Genomic DNA, 26,618 nt, shown 5'->3' with positions numbered 1-26,618 from the left:
AGTTCACAATTATCAGTCAGTGGATACATTCAACATTTGTGTAGTGAAGGTCCTTCAAGAAAGATAACAAAGAATCCAGCCTTCCCAATTAGCCTTCCTCTGAAACCTATGGAATCTCACAGAATTATACGCCACTAATTTAAACCAAATAGAAACGTGCATAACCTTTTTTTTCCTTTCCGAGGGCATGAATAAGTGAAAGCACAATTGTTAATGATGCTGTTGGCAAAAAAAAAATTGACACAGAGGTACAATAGATAACATGTTTTATTTTCCTTCAACATCATTCATAATGAAGAAGTGTGTACATAGTTAAAAATAACAGACAGCCAAAACAAAGAAATCAAATTTTTCTAATCATCAAATACATACACTTAACCATCAATAAAATGCATAGATAATATCTCTCTGGGAAAGAATAATTTGCCCTGTCATTTAAAAAAAAACATTAAATCACCAACTAATTACCAACAAACATGAATGAACATCAGAACTCAAGCTCTGACTCTTACAATGACTAGGAAGGAGCCATTTAAAAACACATTGAGAGGACTTAGCATAGAAGGACATATGCCATAGATGACTCACTGGTTAGCATTGCATTACTGCCCACTTTTGGCTTTCCTCCCATTTAAAGGAATGACTATTAGCAGAAACCAAGAAGAGGCAATACTAGGGCAGATGACACCTACAGAAAATAAACCTAAATAAAGTGCACATTTATGGTCACACAAATTGATCCAAGACACTTTGTTGTGCCCTTATAACCACATAAACATCTGGTTGCAACTTAAATTCTTCCTTATCAAGCGGCAATCAAATTGCACTACTAACAAAAACCTAACAAAAAAAAATAGCATCTGAGCATTTACAATGCCTGAAATGTTTTCTTTATCAATTATATGAAAAAATGAATAATGCCATAGAGATTAATAGCCTCGGCACAAATCAAATATTGTTAACAACTATCTCTTTCCAAGTGAAATATTTCATTTGTTGACTCTTTTTCTAAAAGCATATTCTGTAACTAAAATATTTACATTGATATAACTTAAAAAAAAGTCAGATACCAAAAAAACATAACCTTTAGTATCACAAAACACGATGCAACCTAACAATTAGAAGAACATAATTGACCTTAGAGAAATAGATGAAGATAACAAATGAAAGATGAATAACTGAATGAAAATCTAACATTGAAGGTACATTTGTATTCCCCAATTCTTCATGGTCTAAACAATAAAATAAAAACATGAATGTTAAACTTTACACACATAATGAGCTTTGGCTTTATTACCAGTACACATTTGAACTGATTAGCAAATAAAAATTTAAGAAATAACTACTACTTATTAATAAACATTCATGGCCCATTTTCTGAAGGGATTTGTCCTTTGCTACAGTTAGAAATTCAGCAAAGTGTGATTATTTTTAAATACTGATGAAATATATTGACATAAATATTAAACGAAGGTAATTTCCCTATTTAGTGAAATTGCACATAAAAATAATCAAGGAAGTGACTTTTGAAAATGAGGAATTTCATTAAATTAAATGAGTTTTAAAGCAAACATTATTATGAGGAGACTCATTTCAAAGGTAAATAATTGAGGGGCATTAAGAGCTAATCCTGAAGTCAGCTACCGATTGACATTTTTCATTTAAACAACTATCACATTCAAAGTATGCTCCTTGATTCACTTTCTGTTCTTGGTAACTGAATTATATGGTAGCTAAATTAGGAAACTAATTTCAGCGGTGGAGTTCAAAGAATAATTTTTGTTACAAGACTAAGATGTAATGACAAGATTAATTACAGTTTTAAAGACAAAAACTTAAAAATTACTGCAGTTAGATCACTTATGGATAATAACAAGAAATTAAACAAGGTACAAGTATACATATATCTTATTCAAAAACAGTTAGCAATACCATCAAATCTCTTGGAGATTACATAATGGTAGATTAAATAATACTTATCTAACAAAAAGTCATCCAAAAATTTTTAAACTACCAATTTTAGCAAAATTGACTGAATTTAAATTTAGGAACTTTGGCTAAAGGGCTGAACCAAAGAAATGTAGCATATTTTGGCTCAGTCAGAGAAATATAGTTATCACAATTGAATATTGAAATTATTTGTCTTGCTTCAATTCAACACAATCCTTGTCTCAGTTTTTTCCACTTTTATATTTAGGATAACCAAAACAGAGATTAAAATGTGATAAAATAATTGAGGAAGAACAAATGCAAACACAAAGTACTGTTCCACAAACTTTTTTTTCCTGGTGCTGAATAGTTTCAATGGCTAAAGCATTGTCATAAAGATGCTGATGATGTTATGGCTGTTGAAACTAGTTGAAATGGGTAAAAAGGTAGGTGGAATAGTATTTTGTATTTCTTTAATTCTACCTTGAAAAAAGTTGATTAATGCCGAAATTGGTTGGTTTGAAATAATTGAGGGCTGTCGACAAAAATTCATTGTTACCTCCGAACTATAAAACTGCTGATTAACTATGAGAGAAAGAAACGATCTGTTTGGATTAAGTTTCACAAGCACAACACTCTAGCAAATGAATGAAAATTTATCAGTGATGGCTAACATTTTCTTTGAAAACAGAATTTATAAATAAGTGACAATGATCCATTTTGTATAAGATACAAACAAACGAATGGTGGAAGACACTTTTCAACTGTGGTGATTCCACACCAATGACAGCAATTGGAAATGGTGCTTTCCCTCTTGCACGACGCGGAATGAAGAGATACACACCCACGATGGGTGGGGTGGGTTTGGGCGAGAAGGGTTTGTCAAATACATCACACTGGTGATGTGACGGCTCCAGCCGGTTGCCGAATGGTGCCAACCAACTGAAGGAGAAATCGTGGACTCCGGTACGCTATGATGCCTCCTTTGTTGCACCACTTGGCGGAGCCACTCTCGCTCGTCCCCTCCTCAGGCTCACCCTCATCTTCATCGCCATACCTGAAGAGGATTTCACATTGAGAGTGTGACATGCAGAGGACATACTATGTACTGCTATATGATAATAATAATAATAAACTCATTTATTGCTCTAGGAGTTTTAACTCCTTTGGAAAATAGAAATTGTTATGGTGGTGAGCAGTACAATTAACATAGTAAACTGGAATTAACATAGTAAAACTGGAAAAGAATTATTTATTTTTCGAACAGGAAAACGAACATTAAACATACCAAGAAATAAATAACACAACCTTAAAAAAGGAAATTTAGCTTAACAAATGAAATACGAAGTAGATTACTACTTCTAACACAACAATAGGTATTGATCACATTAATGAGCAGATAACTGATTATTAAATTACATGATCAGTGTACATGGGTAACAAGAAAGTAGGTGGGAGACAATCCTTTTCTTAAATATTTCCTGTGATGCACTGTCTTTTACCTGTTTCGGCAAATCGTTCCACAGCTTTGAGGCAACAACAGTAAATGATTTCTGAACTATTGCTGTGCGGAACTGTGGGGCATACAAAAAACAGGGGTCCTGTCTTCTAACAACATTAGTATGTTTACAACTGGGGAGAAAAAGATCCTTTAATTACACAGGGCTACCACATTTAAAGATATTGAACATAAAACAAGCCATGTTATATTTTCTCCTTGATTTAAGATCAAACCAGGACAGCTTTTTAAAATAAGGGGTAATGTGTTCATCTCGCCGTAAATTAAAGATGAATCTCTCACAGGAGTTCAACAGACGTTGTTGCTTGATATTCAACTCCTCAGTTAAGTCATTGTACACAAGACTACAGTAGTCTAAGTGAGGGAGAACAGACACGGAGTTAAACTGCCTCGCTTCAGTACAGCTTGTTGGTCTGGCTAAACCTCAAAGCACTAATTAAGAATCTCAAGAAACTAAGGTACATACATATAAACTCATTTGCTTTGCTTGCAAATGTTCGAATTAACCGCATCATCGATAAAATATTTTTTAAAATTCCTGATAATTTTTCACACTTCTCAGCAATAAATTCATTCATTACAACAGTATGAACCAATGATTGTTTTTCAATGAGTAAGCCATATTTTTGTAATATCCCAATTGATAGAACATTATTTGGGGAAATTATTTGAATTGGTATATACAGGGTGTTTCAGGAAGAATTGGCAACGCTTCAGGAGGTGGAAGGAGAGACAATGTTAAGCACTTTTTTCCCATAAACGTGGGGTTGCAACTCTTTAGTTACCAAAGGCAATCGTTTTTTGTACGCACTTTCATTTTATGCTATCCATAAAGAGAAAATAGCTTATTTTTACAATGGACTCTGAATAATCAGAGGAATTTCAACTTTCAAGGGTGATAAAAACTTTATTTTCAGAGATAACAAAATTTTTCATAATTATGGATTCACGGATGATATGGAAACTTATCGTATTTATCTACATTTAGTACCCCTTTTTTTCCAAAAGTGCCCATGGTAAAAGTAAAGGGGGAACTATATTCAAACATATTTAAAAATTTTTTTCCCAAAACTGAAGCATCAAAATAAGGGGGGGGGGGGGGACTATATTCAGAGGGGGACTATATTCTCCGAATAGTAAGTAATAGTCAAAGTATAGTAAGTGATGTCATGACTGTTACGCAACATTCCTCAGATGGAGAGAGAGTTGTATTTTTCCCCATTTACCAAGGTGATTAGCTAAAACAATGGAAGCTTGACACAAAGGTTAGGAACTACATAATAAGAACTCGCTTTTGCTTGTTGGGAGGGCTCTGCCCCCCAGACCCCCCGGAAAAGGCCTGCGACCTGTTATGGTTTATTTGGAAGGTCACATACTTTTTGTCTGCCATTTTTTACTTGAAGATCGTTTACTTTTTAGTTGGCTAGAAAAAATTTAAGCAATATTTCCACTTTCCTGTAAAACCAGCTTGTGGTATGTAAGTTCAATGCGGAAATAAATTTTTATAGAACAGAAATGTTTTTCTGAGGGAATTAAAAAAATAAAATAAATTTCTACGAGTCAGACAAAGTCTCTATATAATTCAATTCAAATACAAAAAAACATTTAGAGCATATTGTACTGTAACACTCAATTCATACTTCATAGCCTAACATAACGACTTTACGAAATACAGTGAACTGCTGTTAACTACATTTTAATTGATAAAGCATTACATAAAGCGAGTAAACACTGCAAAAAGTATAGTTAAAACTACCAGTTTCTGATTAAACCCAACGCAATTTCGATTCATAGGGAGCATTGAATATTTCTGTTACTTTTAGCAAACAGTTTGATAAATGTAGTTCCATAAATACTATCAACATGGCACCCATTAGTTTGATAAAACAAGTAAGATCAAACGCATAATACACCCGATGTAGCGTGAGCCGATGAACGATTTTCCACCCAGAAAACCATTTTTCTGATTGAAAATCATAAAATTAGGAGTTCAATGTAGGTTTCCTCGAAATAAATACAAAAACATCGGAGAAGAAATGTGCCTGCATAGGGTATTTAACACAGGCCCCCCACGCGTAATAACAGACTCTATTGACCAGGCTAATCGGTTGCCATCATAAATATAAAAAAAGTGTTTCTTAATTATTCTTCACATTACTCAACCGATTTCTTGAAGTATGAATAAGGTGTGACTGCGGTTTCCCTTAGCAAGCTAAAGAGGGGATGATACACACAATAGAATTACAAATTACGTAAAAACTGAATATCAATATCTTGTGCAAATACGCAAAGTGGAGATCCTTCGCATGCATTGAGGCTAGTACTATGACGAATTTTATCGAAAGATTATTTGTCATGATCGCGAATGATACCACTTCAGGAATACCTCTCTTTAAAGTTTTAATGAGCCTGGATACACGAACATCTCCAAACAGGTTTAATATCCAATATCATGCGCAATAAAATCATCTGGTGAGTAGAAGATGACAAAATAACATTGCACATTAGAAAGGGTATTGACACTAGAACCACGGACGGGACTTATTTGTCCCATCGCCCTTTGCAAATGTTTGCCATTCATGTACTAGAGGTTTGATCCCTTTGAAATTTACTGACTTCAACTCATTTTTTATGCTCTTTTGAATGGTCATATTGAAAATATTGCACGACGTTTGGTTCGCGAGAAAAACGACGATTTACCTAGAACCGCAGCATGGGACTTTTTTGTCCCATATGGGGAAAACATACAATCTCAGTTTTTTTTGTACACTTATTTTGTATTTAGCATAAAAACAGTTTTTTTACGAAGGGGATTGATGCACAGATACCGTAATTCTGCCAGTTAGAAGCGCAGAAGGGAATAATCTGTGCACTGTGCCGGCCGCCTACTCACGCAGTGCCGGTTGCGTCACCTCTGCCCGGTGCGTCTGCAGGTCTGAGCTAGCAACCAACACTTCAAAATATGTTTACTGTATTCCTAGTTATACTTAATAAAACATTTTAAACATTACCTAACCACGTGTTTTGTTCACACAAACCACAAAAAAACCGTCAATTATACTTAAACATGACAGGATCAACGTATTTTGTCAATGGGACAAAAAAGTCCCATGCCACGGTTTTGGTGGACTTGGAAAGTTCAGCAGTTCTAGTGTTAATGGAAAAAGAATGTAAAAAAATAAAATACTATTGCCGTCACAATCAATGAAAATAAAATCATTTTTACCTAACTATCTTTTATGGAAGTTTTGTTTAGAAATCTTTCGACTGCAATTGTGTACATATAGGCAACAAGACAGGAATGTAAATTATAAAAAAACAATGAGCAATTTCCTACCTTATCTGCATTGTATTTTCGTTTTTATTCGTATATCTTTATTTTCGTTTTAAATCCTTTACCTTCTTCTCCAATTTTTCCTTATGTTTGCATAAACAAATACATACGTTGCTATGATGTTTTGTTTGTATCCGATCGCCGCGCCGCCATTGGATTTTGGTGGCCATTTTTTGAATTAATCCTCATACCTAATTTTAAGTGAATACACGGATATATAATAGGAAATTTAGTGTTTTCATAATTTTTCCTGGGGTTTCAGACAATTTTAGAGGGGGTTGTCATAGATTTTTTGTCGTATCTCGTCTCGGTCACCCCAAACATTTGTATGAGTGAGTGAGTGGTCGTAACTGGGCTTTATAGTATACAGATTAATTCACCACAATGTTTGCGTTTCATTCAATAAAGACGTCAATCACAGAATTGAAACAAGAGTAGGGATGTACGAGTAGTAATTTTTGATCTCGAGTCGAGTTGAAAACTGCTCGCACATATCGAGTCGAGTTTGGCAATTGTGAACCAGGCAATACAGCAATGCATGCTCCAATATTCTCATTTTTTCTATCCGCAATTTTCTAATCCAAATGCTTAGCTGGATGTAAAAAGGAAAAGATAATGAGGAACGTTGGTATAAATCATGTCAGACTTAGGAGATGAATGAAAATTAATGTGTCTTAAACAGTTCCTTAAGCATCTTGATTCAACTTTTAATGAAAATTCCTAAGTTTCCTAAATCTTGCAACTTTGGTAAGAAAGTAATTGTCCAGCCACACAAGTATGTTGCAGAATACAATTATCTGCAGGCAGTAATGATGTAACATCAAAAACTGCTGCCTGAGATTGTAGAACAATAGATTTTTCTACCTGAATAGAATTTGAAAAGATCAAATACATATTACATTATTCATTTTTGCATATATTCTCTATTAAAATTGTGCAAACGGCTTTACTGAGGGCTCTTTGGAGCAGTTTGAATACATATATTAGTTAAATTGACGACATATTACTAGAGATTAATTTATTTCAGTTGTGCCTGTGGAACTTTTTAAAACATATTATTGTTCATTCATCTCCTCATTCTGACACAATTATGTACCATCAACGTTCCGCATTACCTTTTCCTTTTTACATCAAGCTAAGCATTTAGAAAAGAAAATTCACTAAGGGACTGGAAAAATGAGAATATACTGGAGCATGTATTGTTGTATTGCCTGGTCCAGAAATTATCATACTCTACCTGACTCAATACTTGAATCAAGATCAAAAAAGCTACCTGCACATCCCTTATTATTATTTATTGATTAGCAACAATGGCATATTACTTAAATAAATTGTTTAAAATTTGTCGAAAGTCATACTTGAATAAAAAGTTCTCGTAAGAGAAGGATATAAGGAGATATTTCTTCATTAATAGGTATGCTCTCATGCCAACAACAAATATTTCAAGTATCTACATGATTTGGAACCTACTTGTACTTCATTTTTGATTACCCTAAATATCCATTTGTTAACTTCATCAGCCTACCTCAATCCAAACCTTAATTCAAGGTCCAGCATAGATGGCAGTGCCTCCTTGAGCCCAGGGCAATCAAGCAGGTGGCTGGGGGGCAGGGGGCTGGAGTCGGCTGCTGCGTTCATCACCTTTCGGCAGTCAACCACGCCACCGCCAAGGGCAGAGAGGAGAGCATGCGGGCCGCAGGCATCCCAGCGGTAGGTAGTGGGCCTCGTTAGGAGGTATGCATCTGCCTCTCCCAGGGCAACGCACAGCTGCTTGTGCCCAGCGCCTGGTGCCTCCACGACAGTGTACCGTGTGGAGAGGCGAGCACGGAGCACCGATGACTCACTCCCACTGATCACCACGACCCCTCGGCTGTTCTTCCCCTCCGCTGCAGCACCACTCCCCTCCACGCTCAACTCCACCATCCTCATCCCACCTTGCGCCTGCTCCTCCTCATCTTGCATCTCACATGCAATCGATGACATTCTGTAGTCCCCATAGCAGACGCCCCAGTAATACTTCCCACTCCACCTGCAAAAATGGGAGAACAGGACACCAAAATAATTCATATGCAATTGAACGAGGGCAATCAAACCTAAATGATATGAAATTGTCTTACTACCACTATTACCGGAGTATGCTACTCCAGTGAGGCACGGAAAATGACAGCGGCAGAGAAATCAAGGGTAGAGGTTTTCAAAATGTGGTGCTACAGAAGAATGATCAAATGGATTGCACGAAGTAAGTTACAAGGAAGTCCTAAGAACAGTAGGAAAGAAGAGAAATCCTAGACAAGAAGATGGAACAACCTTATCGTCCATACCTTGAGACATGATAGCACAAGACAATTGTCGAAGGACACGAAGATGGCAGGAATGGAAAAGAAAGACCTCGGATAAAATATATGTGATAGGTACAGAAGAATGTGAAAGCGAAAAATAGGGAGGTTTGAAAAGATTCGCTCATAAGATAGATGAGTGGAGAGCTGTATCTAACCAATCTAAGGACTGCTGACGGGTAATGATGATGATACACACTTTACTCTTCAAAAAACTATCTGAATTATTTTGTATAGTTATTCAAGAAACTAAGAGTTTAATGAAGATTCATGACTTTTTCCAGCTGCAAAGGTATTTTTTTTACCAACAAAAACATGATCACAAAATGCATCTAACATTTGGCCCTATTTTCCATCACAGCACTCATTGGGAAATACAATGGAGTCACAGTAAAGTGAATCCTGAACCGAATCGTTTGAATAACTTAATTGTTCGCATTAGCTGAAATAATAGTAAAAAAATGGTGTGAAACAGAAGAATGAATTACAAGAGTGTACAATGCATAGGGCTGTGTAACGGAACAAGACTCTCTGTACTCGGCCTACCCCTTCTTCGACACTGACTTTTATGCCTTACTCCTTCTCGTTCATCACTCCTCATTAGTTTGTCATCTGTGATTACAGTGTGCAAAAATTTTGTCTCAGAGCTGTTTGGATTACACTGATTTTTGAATTAAATGTGTTTGGATTTGTGGTACTACACTGTACAGTACCGATTACAAAAGACTAATGCACCTAAATATAATAGGACAGCACAGCACTTACAACCCCAATAAATATATGGTAACTTGAATGCAATTACTACCATTGCTAGACCCCATGCAGAGCTTAAATGGAGTTCACTTTGAACACAGCCTCATTACCAGGTTTACTACTTGCAATAGCATTTTCAGAGAGAACAGCTCCCTTACTCAAGAACTGGGTAATAAATGAGCTCTTTTATAGGCAGAATGGAGTTACTACTGCTTTGTTTACACAAGTAAATAAGTGATGAATATTTGACTTACACCCCAGTGGAGCTGTCTTCAGAGGAGAATGGTCTATTTACAACTCCAACCACTGGAACACCTGTTTTCCGATGGAATGCTCCAATCAATACAGTAACACATGGCAATCCTGATTGATGGATTGATGACGGTGAACTACTACATTCTGAGGCTTGAACACATCCACCACTTATGTACTCGGCTGTAGAATCTGGTTTCAAAATACAAATACAAAATTCCATTATATAAGCGTTACTAAGTGCAATAAATTTGAAATTAAAAAAATCAGTAACCACTGATTAATGGTTGTGGAACAGAGCAATGAGTATCAGGTAAAAAAATAATTAAAAAGTAAAGATCAATTGAGTCTCAAGGCAGCATGATAGTAAATGGGTGCCTGGTCATAGCCAAAAGTAGGCAGTGACACCATACTCACAAAAATGAAGTATTCAATATATTTCTGAACAAAAGGTTTCTCTTTCATAGTTATGAAAAAGTTGACTGAGGGTAATTCAGCTAAAGTTCATCATGGTCTGGGCAAATATTAATAACTGGCAAAGTTTAAGCTTCAAAAAGAATTATAAGGTTCATAAGTACAATGGTCCTTCATTTAGAAGAGGTGAAGTTTTTGAAATGTTGACTGAGCAATGAGGATAACATACAGACATCCATGAGTGAAAGAATGAACAAAGCATATCTGTAGCAGTAACCTTATTCTTACCAATGGGGTCAATCCAGATACCAAGTTCACTGATAGGCAATGATGGGAAATCGGACAGCCTAGAGAAATCTTCTTCCAAACGGATTTCTTTATGCACTTCTGCAGCAAGGAGATTCGCAGCATTTTCATTTCCATCTAATACCTGAATGCAAAATTATCTCATTTTGATGCAAACTTTGATACAACATCGAACTGATTATGCAAGGCAAAACACTGATCGGTGGGGCTCAGCTCTGAATCGGCCCTCTTAAAAATCTCATATGGTCATGATTCAGGTTATTGAAAATGCGGAAATATCTACGAACTTTGCAGAGCATCGACGATGTTTCGCCAGGACAATCCTTCACCTCCACGGTTATAGACTCTCCCAAAGTGTTCGTGAAAGTATTACTTTCTTCTCCCTTGATGTACGCAGCAATTTCTGGAAACTAATCAGAGGGATAAGATACAGAAAAAGGCCTCAAATTAGAAACAAATGCCACGAAAACATTCTAGGTACCTCCTTCCCAATGTCGTGTCGAACAGTTTCCTGAATGAGAACATCGGCCAGGGTTTTAAAATCTTGAATAAACCTCTTATTCATTTCATCACCCTTTTTTTCTTGGATTAACAACTGAAATAAGTCTTCTTCATATCTGCAAGCTCGAGCAATGTTAGCCGACTTCTCAGATGCACTCACTAGTACTTTCAGGAAACGAGCCATAACTGAAAACAACGGGATAGGCATCTTCTACGTTATGAATCCGCAAAATAACGAAAGAAAAAGAATATGAAGGGCTAATGTGAATGAAAACTCTTGGCTTTAACTTGCAGCTTAAGAGAGAGCAAATAGTTGGTTTCGCACAACTCCTCATTGGAGAATACTTCATGCAGAAACTGTGCTCATTTCTACCAAGTGAATTACCTGGTTTAGTCTGGGATTTTCCGCAGATGGAAGCTGTACAAGTGCGTCTATCGTCCAGCACCCCACATTCGATCGGCAACCAAGGTCGTAGTCTTAATGTGGTCAGCTGCTTCCTCCATGAGCCATATTGATCAATAGTAGCAGCGCGGAACCATAGAGATGTGTCTTTCCATCGAAAGCATTTAGCTGCGCCATGAATTGGCATTTTTAAATTTCCGTAATGTAAATAAACGACGACAGAGTTTATTACATCTTTTTGATTACAATTGGCAGTAGGGCGTGAGTATGAGATTAATTACACACTATTGGTAGTTCTTGCATCAACAGATCATGCTAGTTTTTCGCTTATCGTAAAAGGCATAATAATATTGATGGGACACTGCCGATATCAAAGAATATCCTCCATTACAATACGGTTCATAATTTAATAAGTTTAGTAGGCCATCAGAATATTATGTAACGAAGAGCGCGCACTGCGATTCTTGATTGTTTTGAAAACCGGAAGCATATTTTTGAAAAGTAGAGCGGTAAGGTCCATGGTGGTCCCGGAGTACGTATTGTAGTTACTTTAGCGTGGAACTGCATGCTCTGTCATACTTGTACATTCCATTTATTTCATACAAAGATGAGCAAATAGCAAAGTAATGAAAACATCCCTACGAGGCATGGTCATGATGATTAATATATAATGCTGCCAAAATGTAATGGGGAGTTTCATTTCATTGAGGATAAATTGGAGGGGGAATAAGTGGGAAATTTCCCTCAGCCCAGGAGACAAAGTTTTCCGTTTAGGGTCTCATTAAATCTGAATACAGGGTGTAGATCATCAAACTTCCCGCAGTAGAAGTGAGGATTCTGCTGGACAGAACACAGTGCAGATCTATGGAATAGGAATGTAGATGCTTAGGATTAAGGATGAGAGTAGTCTCATGGCACCCTTTGTATCATGACATTCGAAATAAGGGTATGGAGGAAAATAAAGAGAGTTAGATGGATGGAGAGGAAATGAAATGAGCAAGTTCAAGACATATTGAGGATGAGTGAAATAACTAGTTAGAAGCAACTGTCAGGAGATGATAGAGGGAAGGTTATAGAGCACAAGAGAAGGACAAAGGCCTCGCGAGGACAGGATTGATGGATAGAAGGAAGATTATACTCATTTTAATAGGCCTTATTCTGAGCTGAAGAACAAATTCAATCTTGGAAATGGGTGGAAAAAGCAGCAGTTGGTGTTATTAGTTAAAGAAGTGTAAGTTCTGAAGTGAACTGAGCCCCAACTGCTGAAATTATAGATTCTTCTCAACGAAAAAATGTACCTTTAATTAACAAAAAGAAATATAGTTGATACCTCAGACTGAGGACATAATACTCAATTCAGTATTTAGGTATTCCGCATATCCTCCATGCTCCCCGGAAAATCCTATAAAATACTACCTAATTCATCTTTTCATCTGCCCGAGCTAAAACTTCTATTCTATAGTTAAGTATCTTTTGATAATGTGGGCAGTGAGCCCCCTTTGTTATAATAAATTGTTACCTTCTGATATCTCATTGGTCACAGTTGATCCTTTCAAAATATTTTCCTCCCCCACAGCTCAAACTCCTAATTAATGTTAATGGTTACATCTACAAGAATGAACCACCAAAGAAGAAACAGCTTCATGGAGCCACTTCAACCTTCAATGAGATGTTTTTGGCTTATAAATTGCTTTCCAATTGCTGACTAAAAGAGCAGCTAGGAAAATTCTTTTCTAAATCGAATGTTGTGGAATGAAAAATTTTGAGGAGTTTCAGGTGTTTATTTTTGCTTCATTTCTGCTCAGACATGGAGCATGTCTGTATTGTCTCCATTCAGGTAAACTTTCTTATGGCAAGTTGAATGGGAATGTATATGCTATTTGTTGCGCTTCCACACAGACACGGAATGACCACGGGTGCACTCATAGTCATTCAACGGAAGAATGTTTTGCCTGATACCCTGTGCCTGGGAACAAGTCTCATCCTGTAGGATCTGTTGGTGTAGAATAGCCTCCATTCAGTTCAGTCTTGAGTTGTATGCTTCTACAGAAGCAAAAATGGACGAAGAGAAGTTGATTGAAACTGTACAGAAGTATACTTTACAATCAAAGCAAAAAATTATGCAGTGATGTTGATAAGAAAGAAGCCGTATGGAGAGATGCTATAAAGAGTTTGTGTCAAGGACATAAGTACTTTATTTATAGGAGGGACTACAGCTAGAAGTCCCATCTGACGGAGAGTGTCGCCCTTGAAATGTCCTCCACACATCATTCAAGCAGGGATTGGACAGTGTCTGAAAATTATCTCCCACCACCATGATTTGAACCCAAGCTCATAGGAAAACCAACCTTCTAGCCACCACACCAGCTTGATCCCTATACACATACTTTAAGTACACTACAGGAAACAGTAGAACGGCCCAGTCGATAACTGAATGCAATAGTACGATAGGAGTCCCCAGTTGCTAAGAACCTGAAAAATAGAAATGTATTACAGAATTGAATTAAATGAACTCAAAGATTGCAGCAGTGGCGGATACTTTTGGGAGCGTGCCTTGCGGGGCTGCCCGCATAGCCGTACATTGCAGAACCACAAATGTAACTTTTTATACCGTAAGATGGCATTGTCTTGTACATATATGTGTATAATTAGTTCAAATAAAACTATCTTAAATTTTGCATGTAACTTGATTATTTTTCATTACGATAACATTACAGGTAGCACAAAATATCATTTGCACCCCTGCCCCGTAAGTGTTTTCTGTATCCACTACTGGATTGCAGAGTAGCTATCACTAAATTAGGTATTGGTTGCTTCAATTTAGCAGTACATTTAAATTACCATAAGACTTACGATGGATTCGGCATACTAGGACCTGGAGCAGAATGAGAGAGCAGATGACTTGATTGTAATCAGTAACTCCTGACATAATAAAAAGGTTCCTAATCATTCATATTGTTACCTAAAGCGAGTTTTTATGTTACAAATTCAATATGTATACTTCTCATTTTATTTTGGAGTTCAAGGTACAAATTTTCAATGATTTACAGTTTAATCTCTGCACCATTGAGAGGAATTGCATGCCCCCCACCTACTCAGAAAACTACCTAACTTACCTTGAAGAAAACAATAGCCTTAATCTGCTCCTGACCTAACTTGCACAGCATGGATGATGAAATAAACATTATTGTTATCAAAGAGTTTTGTGATCAAGGTTTGCATGGAGCATTTGCAAATAATTTCTGCTGTCTCCCTTCCCATCACAGACTTCCCTCTTCAATTCACAGCTATTTCCTTTCGTTTTATCAATATATTCCATGCCCTTCCTCCCCAGCATACCAAGCATTCTCTCTGCTCAGAACTCACTGCATTAAAACCATCCGTCTCCTCAGTATCTCTTCTAGTAGCTTTCTCTTCTCACCCACCATATCTAACACTTTGTAATTCCTTTTCCCCTCTGTTTACTTATCCTCCATTCTCCTCCACATTTACTTTCCCAATGCTTCTAGTCTCCCCTCATTCTACTCTCTAAGTGTACATATGTTTCCACACAGGAAAGGGCTACACTCCAGATCAGACTCTAAACCAGCCTTTTCTTCACATTCTTACGTAAATATCCTCTGTCAGCTCTCTCCTATCCATTATGTATTTTTTTAAATTTTCTGATGTCCTCACTGCTGCTGCTTCTGTTTACCTCTAATGTGCTGCCAACAAAGTCACCCTGCATCTAGTTACCATTCTATTTAAATTGAACTTGGATGGATTAGAAAAAATGCCAAAAGCACTGGATAGATGGCCGGAAAGAAGTCAAGCTGTGAAAAAACTGTTGCTTGGCTATCGAGTTGCTTGAGATAAGATGTGAACTCACTGCAACAGAGAAACTGGATTTATTGCCTGATATTAACATTAGATCCTCATTATAAATGTAAAACATTTTCTTTGATGCCATGGGATCAATAAGTATGAGGCCCTAATGATTTTGAAAAAATTTTGGAAGTCTATCTGGACAAGTATTTTGCTGAAATACAGCCAGCTCAGCCAATGCATAAAGAGAAACTGCAGAGGCTCTCTTTGGTAGAAAGTGTCGAAGATGACATGCTTGATATATAACCCCTATAAACAGGCACAACCTAGAACTGAGAGGTGTGTTCTAATGAATACTCTTTCCTCTTTTTTACCCCCAGAAGATAAATATAACATATTTTAAGTAATTTCACTAGGCTCAGCAGATAAATGAAATTAATTTAATTAACTTTCTGGATAATATAACCATGATAAATCATTGAATTTTATAAGCTGTGAAATTCTGACTTTCCATTGTATTTTATATCACATAATTGATATAATTTTTAAACTTTAATATAGTTTTTATATGAGCCAGAAGAGCATCAAAATTCATTTCCTTGCATAAAATTTCTTAAATTTATTTGGCGGAGGACCTCCGAATCCTCCAGTAAGGAGGAATCCAACAAGAGCCCAAGCCGAGGGCCCAATCACCCCCGGCCGCCCCTGCTTCACGCCCATGGTCCATATATAAGGACCATGGCATGGCCTCCTTTATAACAGGCCTTGACATGGTGAAATGGCAATGCTGTGCAGGGGTCCTACTGAGAAGTTCCGTTGCTATTGTGTTGTATGTGAAGCTGCTGTACTGCGTGTGAATAACGCTCATTTTTAAGCATCTTTAGCGTTGTAATTACATAATTTTGGAGTTTATAACGTTCATAAAGGTAAGTGGATTGATTTTATAATGCATTTATGGGTGTAAGTTGGAATGCGATGTGTATATTGTCATTTGTGAGTGTGGCCATGTGGTCGGCTTTTTGTGTTGGACAATTTAGTGTGCAGGTTTGAGATTAATTGTGATATATATCTTCTCCCATCATGTATGCGCGACGAAGGTGGGAATAGGATGTGTTCCAAACGCATTATTTCCTATCCGTCAATTTCAATCCATAATATTCTCATTCCTGGGTATACATGATAGTGTGTCATCTTTTGGATGTCATTTGTTGTGAAGTCATGCAAATATTGGATTTCGTAGAAATAGGCGACCTTTATTTATTGATTTGTTTTTTTTTTACGACTGAAGACTGTTAACGAGAGATGTAATATTGCATGATTTGTGGCCATTGAAATGTGTACTGAAATTCACATTGTTGTCGATGGACATTAAATTGAAGTTGTTATGAAGGGAATGAACTTTTGCTGTTGTGGCATAGCGCTTTCATTTGACTTACATCTTTGTCCATGTTTTCATTCTAACGAGTGTCAATTTTACTTTTAAAGATGCCCCGGCGTTGTTGTGTGCCAGGTTGCAAGAGCAACTATTGTTCGGAGAAGGATAGTGGATACGTCAGTGTGTTCTATTTTCCGAAAGATGAACGCCCTTCCATACAGCTCTTATGAAGTAATGTCTTGCCTTTTCTCATTAATTAGTTGCCAGTTCCAGTTCTGCTCTCGAGCTGAAAGGTTGTCTCCTCAGAGCTCCTGCTTTGCTTTCGCTATGCCTACCTGTAGTGTGTGTAATCAAGGCTCTCGACGTGGTCAAAAGGGCCTAAACTGTGGCGAGTGCAAGTCATTTTTCCATCCGTCTTGTGTTGCTATGTCCGATGGGGACCTGCAAGTTCTGGATGACCTACAGAAAACCTGGGTGTGTGATTCCTGTACATCTCGGCAACGTGCTTCTCGCTCTGACTCCACGCCCTTAAAACCTGGCATAGGGAAATCTTCCGAAGAGCCTCTTGCTGACCTGGTTAAGGAGCTACTTGATAGAGTAAAGCAACTTCAAGAGGGTTACTCGGACATAAAATCGTCTCTCTCCGACATCCAAAAGTGCATCACTGATCATGCGGATGCCCTCAAAGGTATTTCGGCTTCTCTCACTAGCCTTAACCAACGCCTTGACAACCTATCTGAAGACAACATCCAAATTTCAAATCGTGTTTCGAGTCTTCAAGTTCAGTTCAATAGGGCTGAGCAAGAGTGGCTACGAAATGTTGTTGAATTTCGTGGTGTTCCCTTCGTCGATGGTGAAACCCTTGACTCTATCGTCTGTAACGCAGGGCAAGCGCTTGGTGTGGACATCAGTGTGTCTGACCTTGATTATTGCTATCGCCTTAAATTGCATGGCAAAGGGTCTGATTCACCTAACCCAGTGATAGTCCGTTTTCTTCGGCATTCACTCGCCTCTAAGGTTGTCGCCGCCCGTAGTGGGAAGAGAAATTTCACTACCAAAGATATAGGCTTCAGCCTCTCTCCTGCGGCCCCAGTGTACGTAAATGAATCCCTTACGCCTTTCAATCGTAAACTGTACTCAGTGGTTCGCGACTTGAAGAAAAATGGCAAAATCAAGTATGTTTGGGTGCGCAATGGAAGGATTTACGTTCGCAAAGAAGACGGTTCCGAGCGCCTCACCATTTCTTCGACGGAGGATACTGATAAACTTTCTTCATTGGTGGATTAGCAACCAACTTGTCAACCCAAGGGCTGCCATCTGGTTCAAAGAGTTTTTCAATCTAATTGCATTAAGATATGTTGTGTTAATTGCCAATCTTTTTTTAACACTCAGTCATTGCTTGCTCACAAAAAGATCTCAAGAGATTTAACTCTGTGCCACGTTAATTGTCAATCCCTATTTGGCCATTTTGATGAATTCTGCCTCTTCTTTCAGGAATCAACCTACGACATAATTTGCATGTCCGAAACTTGGCTAAAAGAACGCATACCAGATGAGATGGTTACAATGAATGGTTATAATATATTTAGACATGATAGAATTGGTAAAGGTGGTGGGGGTGTTGGCGTATATGTACGAAAGAATTTGAATGTAAATGTTCTTGCCACTTCCCCCGGCACCTACTCCCATACTTCTGAATTTATTATATCAGAAATACATAGTGAAATTTCCTCGAAATTACTGCTATGTGTCGTGTATCGGCCTCCTAAAACGGCACTCCCCATAGACTTTGAAAATGCATTTTTGCACTATGCCCCTACCTTTAAAAATATTGTTATATTTGGTGATTTCAATGCTGACCTCATACGAAATAATTATGATGGTAAATACATGCATAACTTTGTGCATTGCAACAATCTCCATCTTGTACCATATGCTGCAACGCATCACACAGGAAAAAGTCTTACCCTGTTAGATCTCTGTATCGTCGACGATCTGGAAAAAGTTTCAAAATACTCTCAGACTTCTGTCCCCTTCCTGTCGTCTCATGACTTGATTGAAATTACCTACAACTTCAGTTTATCTATGTCTGTCACACCCACCTCTTTCAGATTCCGTGACTTTCAAAACATTGATTCCCGGTGCCTTCATGATGCGCTTCTAGCGATGGATTGGAATGGTGTTTTTAACTCTAGTTCTATCGATGGAAAACTTGGTTGTTTCACGTCAAACATAGCTAGTTGCTCTGACACTTTTTTTCCCTTACGGGTATGTCGGCCTAAACGCCGAACACCTCCTTGGCTGAATGAGACGATAAAACTCATGATTAAAGAACGCAACCAAGCGCGATGTGCCTTTCGACGCATTGGTTGTTCCACTCTGCGACAAAAATACAAGGAACTTAGAAATCGCGTTAAATCAGCCATCAATGACAGTAAACGCCAGTTTTATTCCTCGAAGCTTTCCTCGCAGAGAGACCCGAAATTGATTTGGCGTGAGCTTCGAAATCTTGGGCTGGTTCGAAGACGGGACTCTTCTCTACCCCCAAATATAACTCTCGATCAGCTAAACTCCTACTTTTTGTCAACTACGATTAGTCATAATGATGCCCCAGCTAACTCCAGACTTGAGCGAGTTATACCATTCAGTGATAACAACTTTTACTTTAAGCACGTAACTCCTGAGACTCTGATCGAAGTATTGGAGTTCTCCAAGTCAAATGCCACTGGAGTTGACGACATTCCAGTAAAGATTATTCAACTTGCCAAATATGCCCTATTACCTTACATCCTTGAAATTTTCAACCATTCTCTCGATAATTCAGTATTTCCATCGGAGTGGAAAAAAGCACTTATTCGTCCGATAAAGAAGACAAAAAATGCAAAATTACCTTCTGACTTCCGGCCAATCTCTATTCTGTGCGCCCTGTCGAAAATGTTGGAGAGAATTGTTTTCAAGCAAGTTACAGAGTACCTAAATAACAATAACAAACTTGACGCTATGCAATCAGGTTTTCGGCATGGATACAGTACGCAGACGGCACTACTAAAGATAACCGATGACATTCGACTTCATATTGATAAGCGTATGGTTACAATACTAGTTCTTTTTGATTTCAGTAAAGCATTCGATCGAGTTGATCATAATCTACTAATCCATAAGATGGTGAAGCTTGGTTTCTCTTGTTCAGCTTTAAACTGGTTCTGCTCCTACCTAGGCAATAGATTTCAAGCAGTCTTAGGACCTGAAAATAACTTATCCGCATGGGCTCCAGTATCTTTCGGAGTTCCTCAAGGATCTGTCCTGGGACCTCTGCTATTTTCTATATTTGTCAATGACATTTCAATTGCGATTAAAAATTGTAAATATATGATATATGCAGATGACCTTCAAATATACATCCATACTTCGATTAAAAACATAGCTGATAGTATTAATCTAGTGAATCATGACGTGAGAGAAATCACAAAATGGGTGGGTAAAAACCACCTCATACTGAACTGTTTGAAGACGAAAGCAATAATCATCGGTAGCTCAAGGATCCTAAACAAAATAGATTATAATCACCTTCCTCCAGTTGTAGTTGGTGACCATCAAATACCGTTCAGCGACTCTGTTCGCACTCTTGGACTAACCCTCACAAAAAATTTGTCTTGGAACCAACATGTGAACGAAATCTGTAATAAAGTCAATATCACACTGTATCAACTAAAACTGCACAAGCACTTACTTCCTATATCCACCCGAAAAATGTTAATTTCTACCCTGGTATTCCCTTCCTTTGACTATTGTAGTCTTGTTTATAATGACATGCCTAAAGAGCTGGATAAAAAGTTACAAAGGCTACTTAATTCATGTGTAAGATATGTATTCAATTTAAGAAAGGATGTTCATGTATCACAGTACAGAATCAGCCTTGGTTGGCTAAATCTTTGTAATCGAAGGAAATATCTACTCGGTGCTCTTCTTTTTAAGATTTTCAGAGAGAGAATCCCTAATTATCTCCGGGAAATCTTTATGAACAGATCAGTAACCACCCATATGTCATCTCGCAAAAATGACTATTTATGTTATCCTACTCCACGTACTAATATCTACCAGAAATCATTTCTGATAACGGGATCAAAATTCTGGAATTCTCTCCCTGAGGATCTTAGACAGAGGGGCTCCATCCATGCTTTTAAAATTAAATTGTACATGGATTTACTCAGTGGAGAGCTAAAATAAACTCCCACGAAAATACAGCCTATTATGTATCATTATTATGTATTATGTACTATATTCCGTCTGCCTATGATGTCAAATTTCAATCCTTGTTACGTGTTATTTCTTTTTTATAGGTGCGTATCAAACAACTTTACTTGACATTTTTCATGAACTTTTTGCTTTGATGAGCCATTATTTTTGTAAATTGTGTTTTTTGCTCCAAGGGTTTTTTCCCAGAGCATAATAAATATCTATTCTATTCTATTCTATTCTATTAATTAATCCTTTCTTATCATTATTTCAGATTAACATTGGAGATAAGAGAATGGAAAAGTACAGAAATATGCTTGTATGATCATGAACACAATGGTAGACTTTGTTCAAAAGGAATTTGTATCAGCCAATGGATTCATAGCCACTCATCTATTTGAAGCCAACTCTTTCCTGAAGGGGTATGCGATAACTTCGATAAATCCACCAAAATGGAAGAATATAGAGTTTACTGAAGAATCAACATGAGACTGAGGTAGTTTCCCTTCCATACAGCTATCGCACATAATGAAATTTCATTATCCTTGCTTTTCAGCTGATCACATATGTCTTTCTACTATTTCCTTGTTATTACTTTGGAACATTGCGAAGTAGACCTCATGAAATTGGGTTTACAGTTTGTTTTTAGTGATGGTAAATTGTCATGTATCTCTTCATTAGTTTTTCTAATTGAAGAGCATGATTTTGGGACCTTTTTGAGAATGAAAATTGCTGTCATCAAATTCTGTAAATGTGGATTTTATCAATGAGTTTTCTTTGCCTAAACTATTTTTGGAATCAGTTATGTGCAACATCTTATATGCCTTCATCTACGTTGCCCAGTAGCACTTTGCTAGCACTCTACTCTTTTTTCATACATGCCGTAGTTTACATGAGAAACAAGGATGAAGGATGTAGAGGTGAAAGATGGTGGAAAGATGGGCGGGGAGTGCAGGAGAAGGAGGAAACAGGGATGGATGGATTGTCATAAATGCGTTAGGGTTTGGAATACAGGTGGAGGATTTTTAGGAGACTGATAATGAACAGGAGCGTTCAAATTCGAAGCGAAATCATCTGCATGCTTTCTGTATGACAGGATATATCCTTTCCTTTATCCCTTGAATGGACGCTACAAATAAATTCCGAGGAGCAGTGTTTTTTTTTGGAAACAACTGGATCGTTTTAGTGATCATTCCCTAGGGGTTTCCCAGTGACTCAATCCAACTGGAGGAAAATTTCTCTTAGCATATGCCCTTCAGCGACCGCCACGGTTAAATAGCAATAAGCGAAAGAATGAAAAAAAAACTGTCTCCATCCTTCATTTATGGATAGAGATAATGATGTTTGTTGCGTATTGTTCATTCCTCTCCCATCTCACTCTCCTTTACCAGGATTTTCCAACCGTAATGCACCAGTGACTCTCCAGCCTACTCTATAATCCCTTTTCACCTTCCCCTATATCTGCCCCTATCTTACCACCCATGCTACCTAAAATAACATTCTGCGTACACAATCTAGTTATTTAATTTACACTTATTACATTCTCCTGCCTTGATAGCAAAAATAAACTTCGTGATTGAAGCTAACACAAACTGGATATATATGCTCGTAAGAATCCAAGTGCAGCGTGTTGCATAACTGGTGAACACTCACCTCCTGCCATATGCCATTGAGTTAGGGGTTATTTAGATGTATATGTGAACATTCCCAAATAATACTTGAAAAATGACAACATAATACCTTTTATATTAACCATCTAATGATGTGCAACTGATCACGTATGTGAAGGGTCCATCAGACCCAGCTTGCCCGGTTACGTTAGGAAAAGTTTAAATTTACCATAAACAAAAAAGAAATATTTTTTAAAATTTAAAAATATATTTTTCTTATTCCATTTATCCGTATAAACAAAGTCACAGAAGTTCACAGCACTGGGATATTTTGTTCTCATGTTATAACCTGAAATAAAGGCTGTAGGGTCCGTTGGACCCTCCTTGCCCGGATAAGGGTTAACATTTGCACTACTCCATAATTATTGCTGTGGAACTTTTTCTTTTTAATTCAGAGGTGGGAAGAGATTTTTTCAGGCTGTTCACCCCTTAGAAGTGTCATGCCAATATAGTTCCTGCCAGTGCCCTTAATGGCTTTACTAATGAGTGTACTTATTTTTTAAAGTTCTATAATGATTTGCTTGTTAATGGGTGTCAACTCAGAGGCCTACATGCGAACCTTTTTACCTAGCCATTCTTTCCTGATCTATTGGATATTTTATTAAAATATTTAATCCTGTTTTTATTTATAAATTATGTTCATTGAATACCATTAATGGAATAGAGTTTTAATGTAATGAAAACAACCATTGAAAATTCATTAACATTATATTATGTCATTACGTTCTTGCTTTTTTGACTCCTCCTAGTTGATGATGATGTAAATTTATGAACTTTTTTACTTTACATTTCAGTTACCTTTTCATGGTGTTTCCTAAAGGAGCAAGGATCGGGATGCCTTCCGTTTACTGAAGGATACAGTTCAACCTCATGATTTGGAATTGCAGTGAAAGGCTTTGTCTATTCCTGTGGAAATGGAATGTCTACACTTGGAATGACTTTGTTCAGGCTTCTGTTTTGTGTTGAAATTCTCGAAAAGTGAAATACATATGAATTTCTTTGATGTATATTTACGTACTGGATTTTAAATATTTTTCTCATGCCTATTTCCTTGTTTACAATGAAATAAAACTTGTGAAATGTTTACTTCCTTCTCTTTTCTAATACCCTGCCACATATGGTTATTGATGCAGTTTCAGGACCGAATCTTAAAATTCTTAACCCAGCAGTAGTCATGGCGCTTCAAATATGCAGATCTGAATCTAGCGAATATGAACGTTTTAATTCTTAATGAGTGAGTTTGCATGCCAAGTTTTTAGTTCCTTACAAGCGTAATGTTTCCACAACGGGGAGTAATCCTTAAGATTTACCTAATTTTCAACTTACAAAAGTATGAGGGAATGTACAAATATCAGGTGAATAACAATGCCGCAAATCTGGAGAATATACATAACTTTCGCGGAAGGCTGGTTATTTCAAAGACTTATTAAGTTACTACCAAGGTGAGAAATTCAAGAGATATACTTACTATGGCATTTACATGTATCAGACGAATAATACTCCGTGAATTTCTCACTGAGAAAATACGTAGCTTACGCCGAAGACTGGTTCTTTCACAATAAAGCTATCGAATTTGTTCCAATATTCCGCAGATAAACTTAAGTTGTTAACGTATAATTTTAGAGTATTATTTAGAAGTCGTAGCGCTTGACAATATTACTGTAGTTTATGTGACACTAAGCGGTACGAATCGTATCTTTCCTTCGTCGCTCATCATTCATTGACAGACGACGCAGGAAGCAGACCCATTACTTCGGGGGCTGGGCTGGGGGACCCCAGCCGCTTGGTAGGACCCCTGACGTCACGTAAAGCGATGGTGCCAAATTGCATGTCATGGCCTGTTATAAAGGAGGCCATGACCATGGTCATTAGTCACGTCATATAACTTCGCCAGTTGAACATCCTGCCGGTTAGGCACACCTCTCGACACTGTCAACGGGAAAACATAACTTAAAGGATATTATACTTACCTGCTATAATCCACTCTCATGTCAGTGCAAACCTTTTTGCTGGGTTATACGTTCACACCACCTTTTTGTTCTACTCGTGAACGGACACACATAGCGATTAATGTTATGGGGTAAAAGCTGATCCCGTGCGTGGTTCACGAAAATCGTATTTTCTATTGTTTTCTGGTCAGTGTGCCTAAATTTCCTGCCTTGCGACCATGAATTCCAACTTCCACGTTTCCCACTTCCCTGGGTGTTATCCTTCCCGAGCAGTGCAATGTGAACTGTCATTAAGTAAATGAAACGGCTTTTTCATTGTACAAAATATGTAGATTTTCAGGGAAATGAGACTCTAGACCAAGGGTCTTCAATCCGAGACCCTCGGCTGATTTCTTGCGGTCCCAAGAGGCTAAAGAAAACTCGTATCGATTTTAAATTATCTGACACATAAGCGGAGACGTTACCATGTTATTATTAGAAAATAATCGTGGATTTGCCTGCTTGCCGTAAACCTTCACTTCATGCTTACTCATTTCACTCTGACTTACCCACCTTTTCCATCCGAACGAAAATTCATTTCATAGCCACTTTCATCTGTTTGGCGAAGGCAAATAATTTTTATTCATAGAACTTAGCTAAAATAACTCCAATACGCATCCGCCATGCTTTCAATCATTTCATCGCGGTTTCTCTGCAGAAATAAAATTGAATTTGTCTCACAAATAGTAGAAATGTTGGCTTAACATTAAACCTGACATTAACATTGGCTTAACATTAAACATTTAACCTGATGATGACGTTTAACGTTGAAACCATGGTCGTAAATTTGTGATTCAATATTAATGTAAAAGCACAAAGTTCTTCTTTTTAATGTTAATAATGAATCGCTTTCACCAAGTTACACCTCAAACAACCAATTTTAAGAAATGTTGGCATCAAAATGAGCGAGCGAAAATGGAAAAAAGAGATGGAACCAAGGTAGAGAAGTAGAGGGTGATTTTAACCCTTTGTAACCCAGAGCTGCTTCTTGGAGAAATTAAATTTCAAGACTTCATTCATATCGTAAAAATGTGAAAATTTTCTAATCAATCATAATTATTGCGGCTTTTTTCAATGGCGAAACATATATTTCGCCACTAAACTTTACAGCACAAAATAACACGTAGTTTAAATCTTTCCTGAGTGAAACTGAAAATTTTTGATGTTACTTAGAAGCGACATTGGGTTATAATGGGTTAAGGGGGATAAACTCTATTTGGCCGAGTGAAAATTCACCGTTAAATGCGGCTTCGTCGACTACTAATTTCTGTATTTACGCTTGCGATAACTTGCGAGGTTGTATCCTAGGCTGGCCCTTATTTTCAGAATTTGGGAAGGCCATGTTCTCCTAGTCTCAAAATGACCGAAATGAAGTTAATATGCAAATGATAAAATTTGGTTAGTTAAAAATGACGGGAACCCGTTCCCCATGGGCCTGGAGTACCAAGGGTGCCGAGTTGGATTTTTTTTGGGACTGCAAAAACTCTATCCCCATGAACTACTTGAAAGTAAAGGTCACTATTATATTTACTTAAATATAGAGGAGGATGCAGGTTATACAGTAAGCAAGTCGCGGATACTTTAAGAGCTTCTGCTTTAATCCCATCACCATTACACGTTACATTTTCGACTACCGGAACCGGAAGTCCCCCGTCCACATATTTACAGCGTTGCCAACTCACACACACCACACTCATGCTAGCCAACCTACTAGATTGGCTACAACAGTCACTAAGAAATTTTTTTGACGTATCTCTAAGAGTTTATGAGATACGGCCCCTTGCAATCCGTTCCACTC

At 37.5% G+C, this 26,618-nt stretch overlaps 1 protein-coding gene and 1 long non-coding RNA gene across 2 annotated transcripts; one reads left to right on the top strand and one right to left on the bottom strand.

Moving 5' to 3' along the window:
- Positions 1-249: 249 nt before the first annotated feature.
- LOC124163533 (inositol polyphosphate 1-phosphatase) lies at positions 250-12,222 on the bottom strand. The gene is made up of 7 exons (XM_046540504.1): positions 11,730-12,222; positions 11,325-11,530; positions 11,131-11,253; positions 10,826-10,967; positions 10,126-10,315; positions 8,308-8,811; positions 250-2,986 (listed from the first exon to the last, which is right to left on the bottom strand). Exons 1-7 carry the CDS (start codon positions 11,932-11,934, stop codon positions 2,821-2,823), a joined length of 1,536 nt encoding a protein of 511 aa, XP_046396460.1. The 5' UTR covers positions 11,935-12,222; the 3' UTR covers positions 250-2,820.
- A 4,080-nt stretch (positions 12,223-16,302) lies between these two features.
- LOC124163606 lies at positions 16,303-23,916 on the top strand. Its single transcript, XR_006865812.1, has 3 exons — positions 16,303-16,477; positions 21,437-21,658; positions 23,627-23,916. It is a non-coding gene; the product is annotated as an uncharacterized LOC124163606 (long non-coding RNA).
- The last annotated feature ends 2,702 nt before the right edge of the window (positions 23,917-26,618 follow it).

The sequence above is a fragment of the Ischnura elegans genome, chromosome 8 (genome assembly GCF_921293095.1).
Source record: "Ischnura elegans chromosome 8, ioIscEleg1.1, whole genome shotgun sequence".
NCBI lineage: Eukaryota > Metazoa > Arthropoda > Insecta > Odonata > Coenagrionidae > Ischnura > Ischnura elegans.
The sequence above is the reverse complement of the archived record's forward strand: the minus strand, read 5'-3'. Positions and strand labels throughout refer to the sequence as shown.

Coding starts and splice junctions, on each gene's coding strand:
- LOC124163533 (XM_046540504.1), bottom strand. CDS start 11,934: ATGCCAATTCATGGCGCAGCTAAATGCTTTCGATGGAAAGACACATCT. Junction 11,254..11,324: donor GACACGACATTGGGAAGGAG/GTACCTAGAATG, acceptor CCCTCTGATTAG/TTTCCAGAAATTGCTGCGTA. Junction 10,968..11,130: donor CATCGTCGATGCTCTGCAAA/GTTCGTAGATAT, acceptor TTTTGCATTCAG/GTATTAGATGGAAATGAAAA.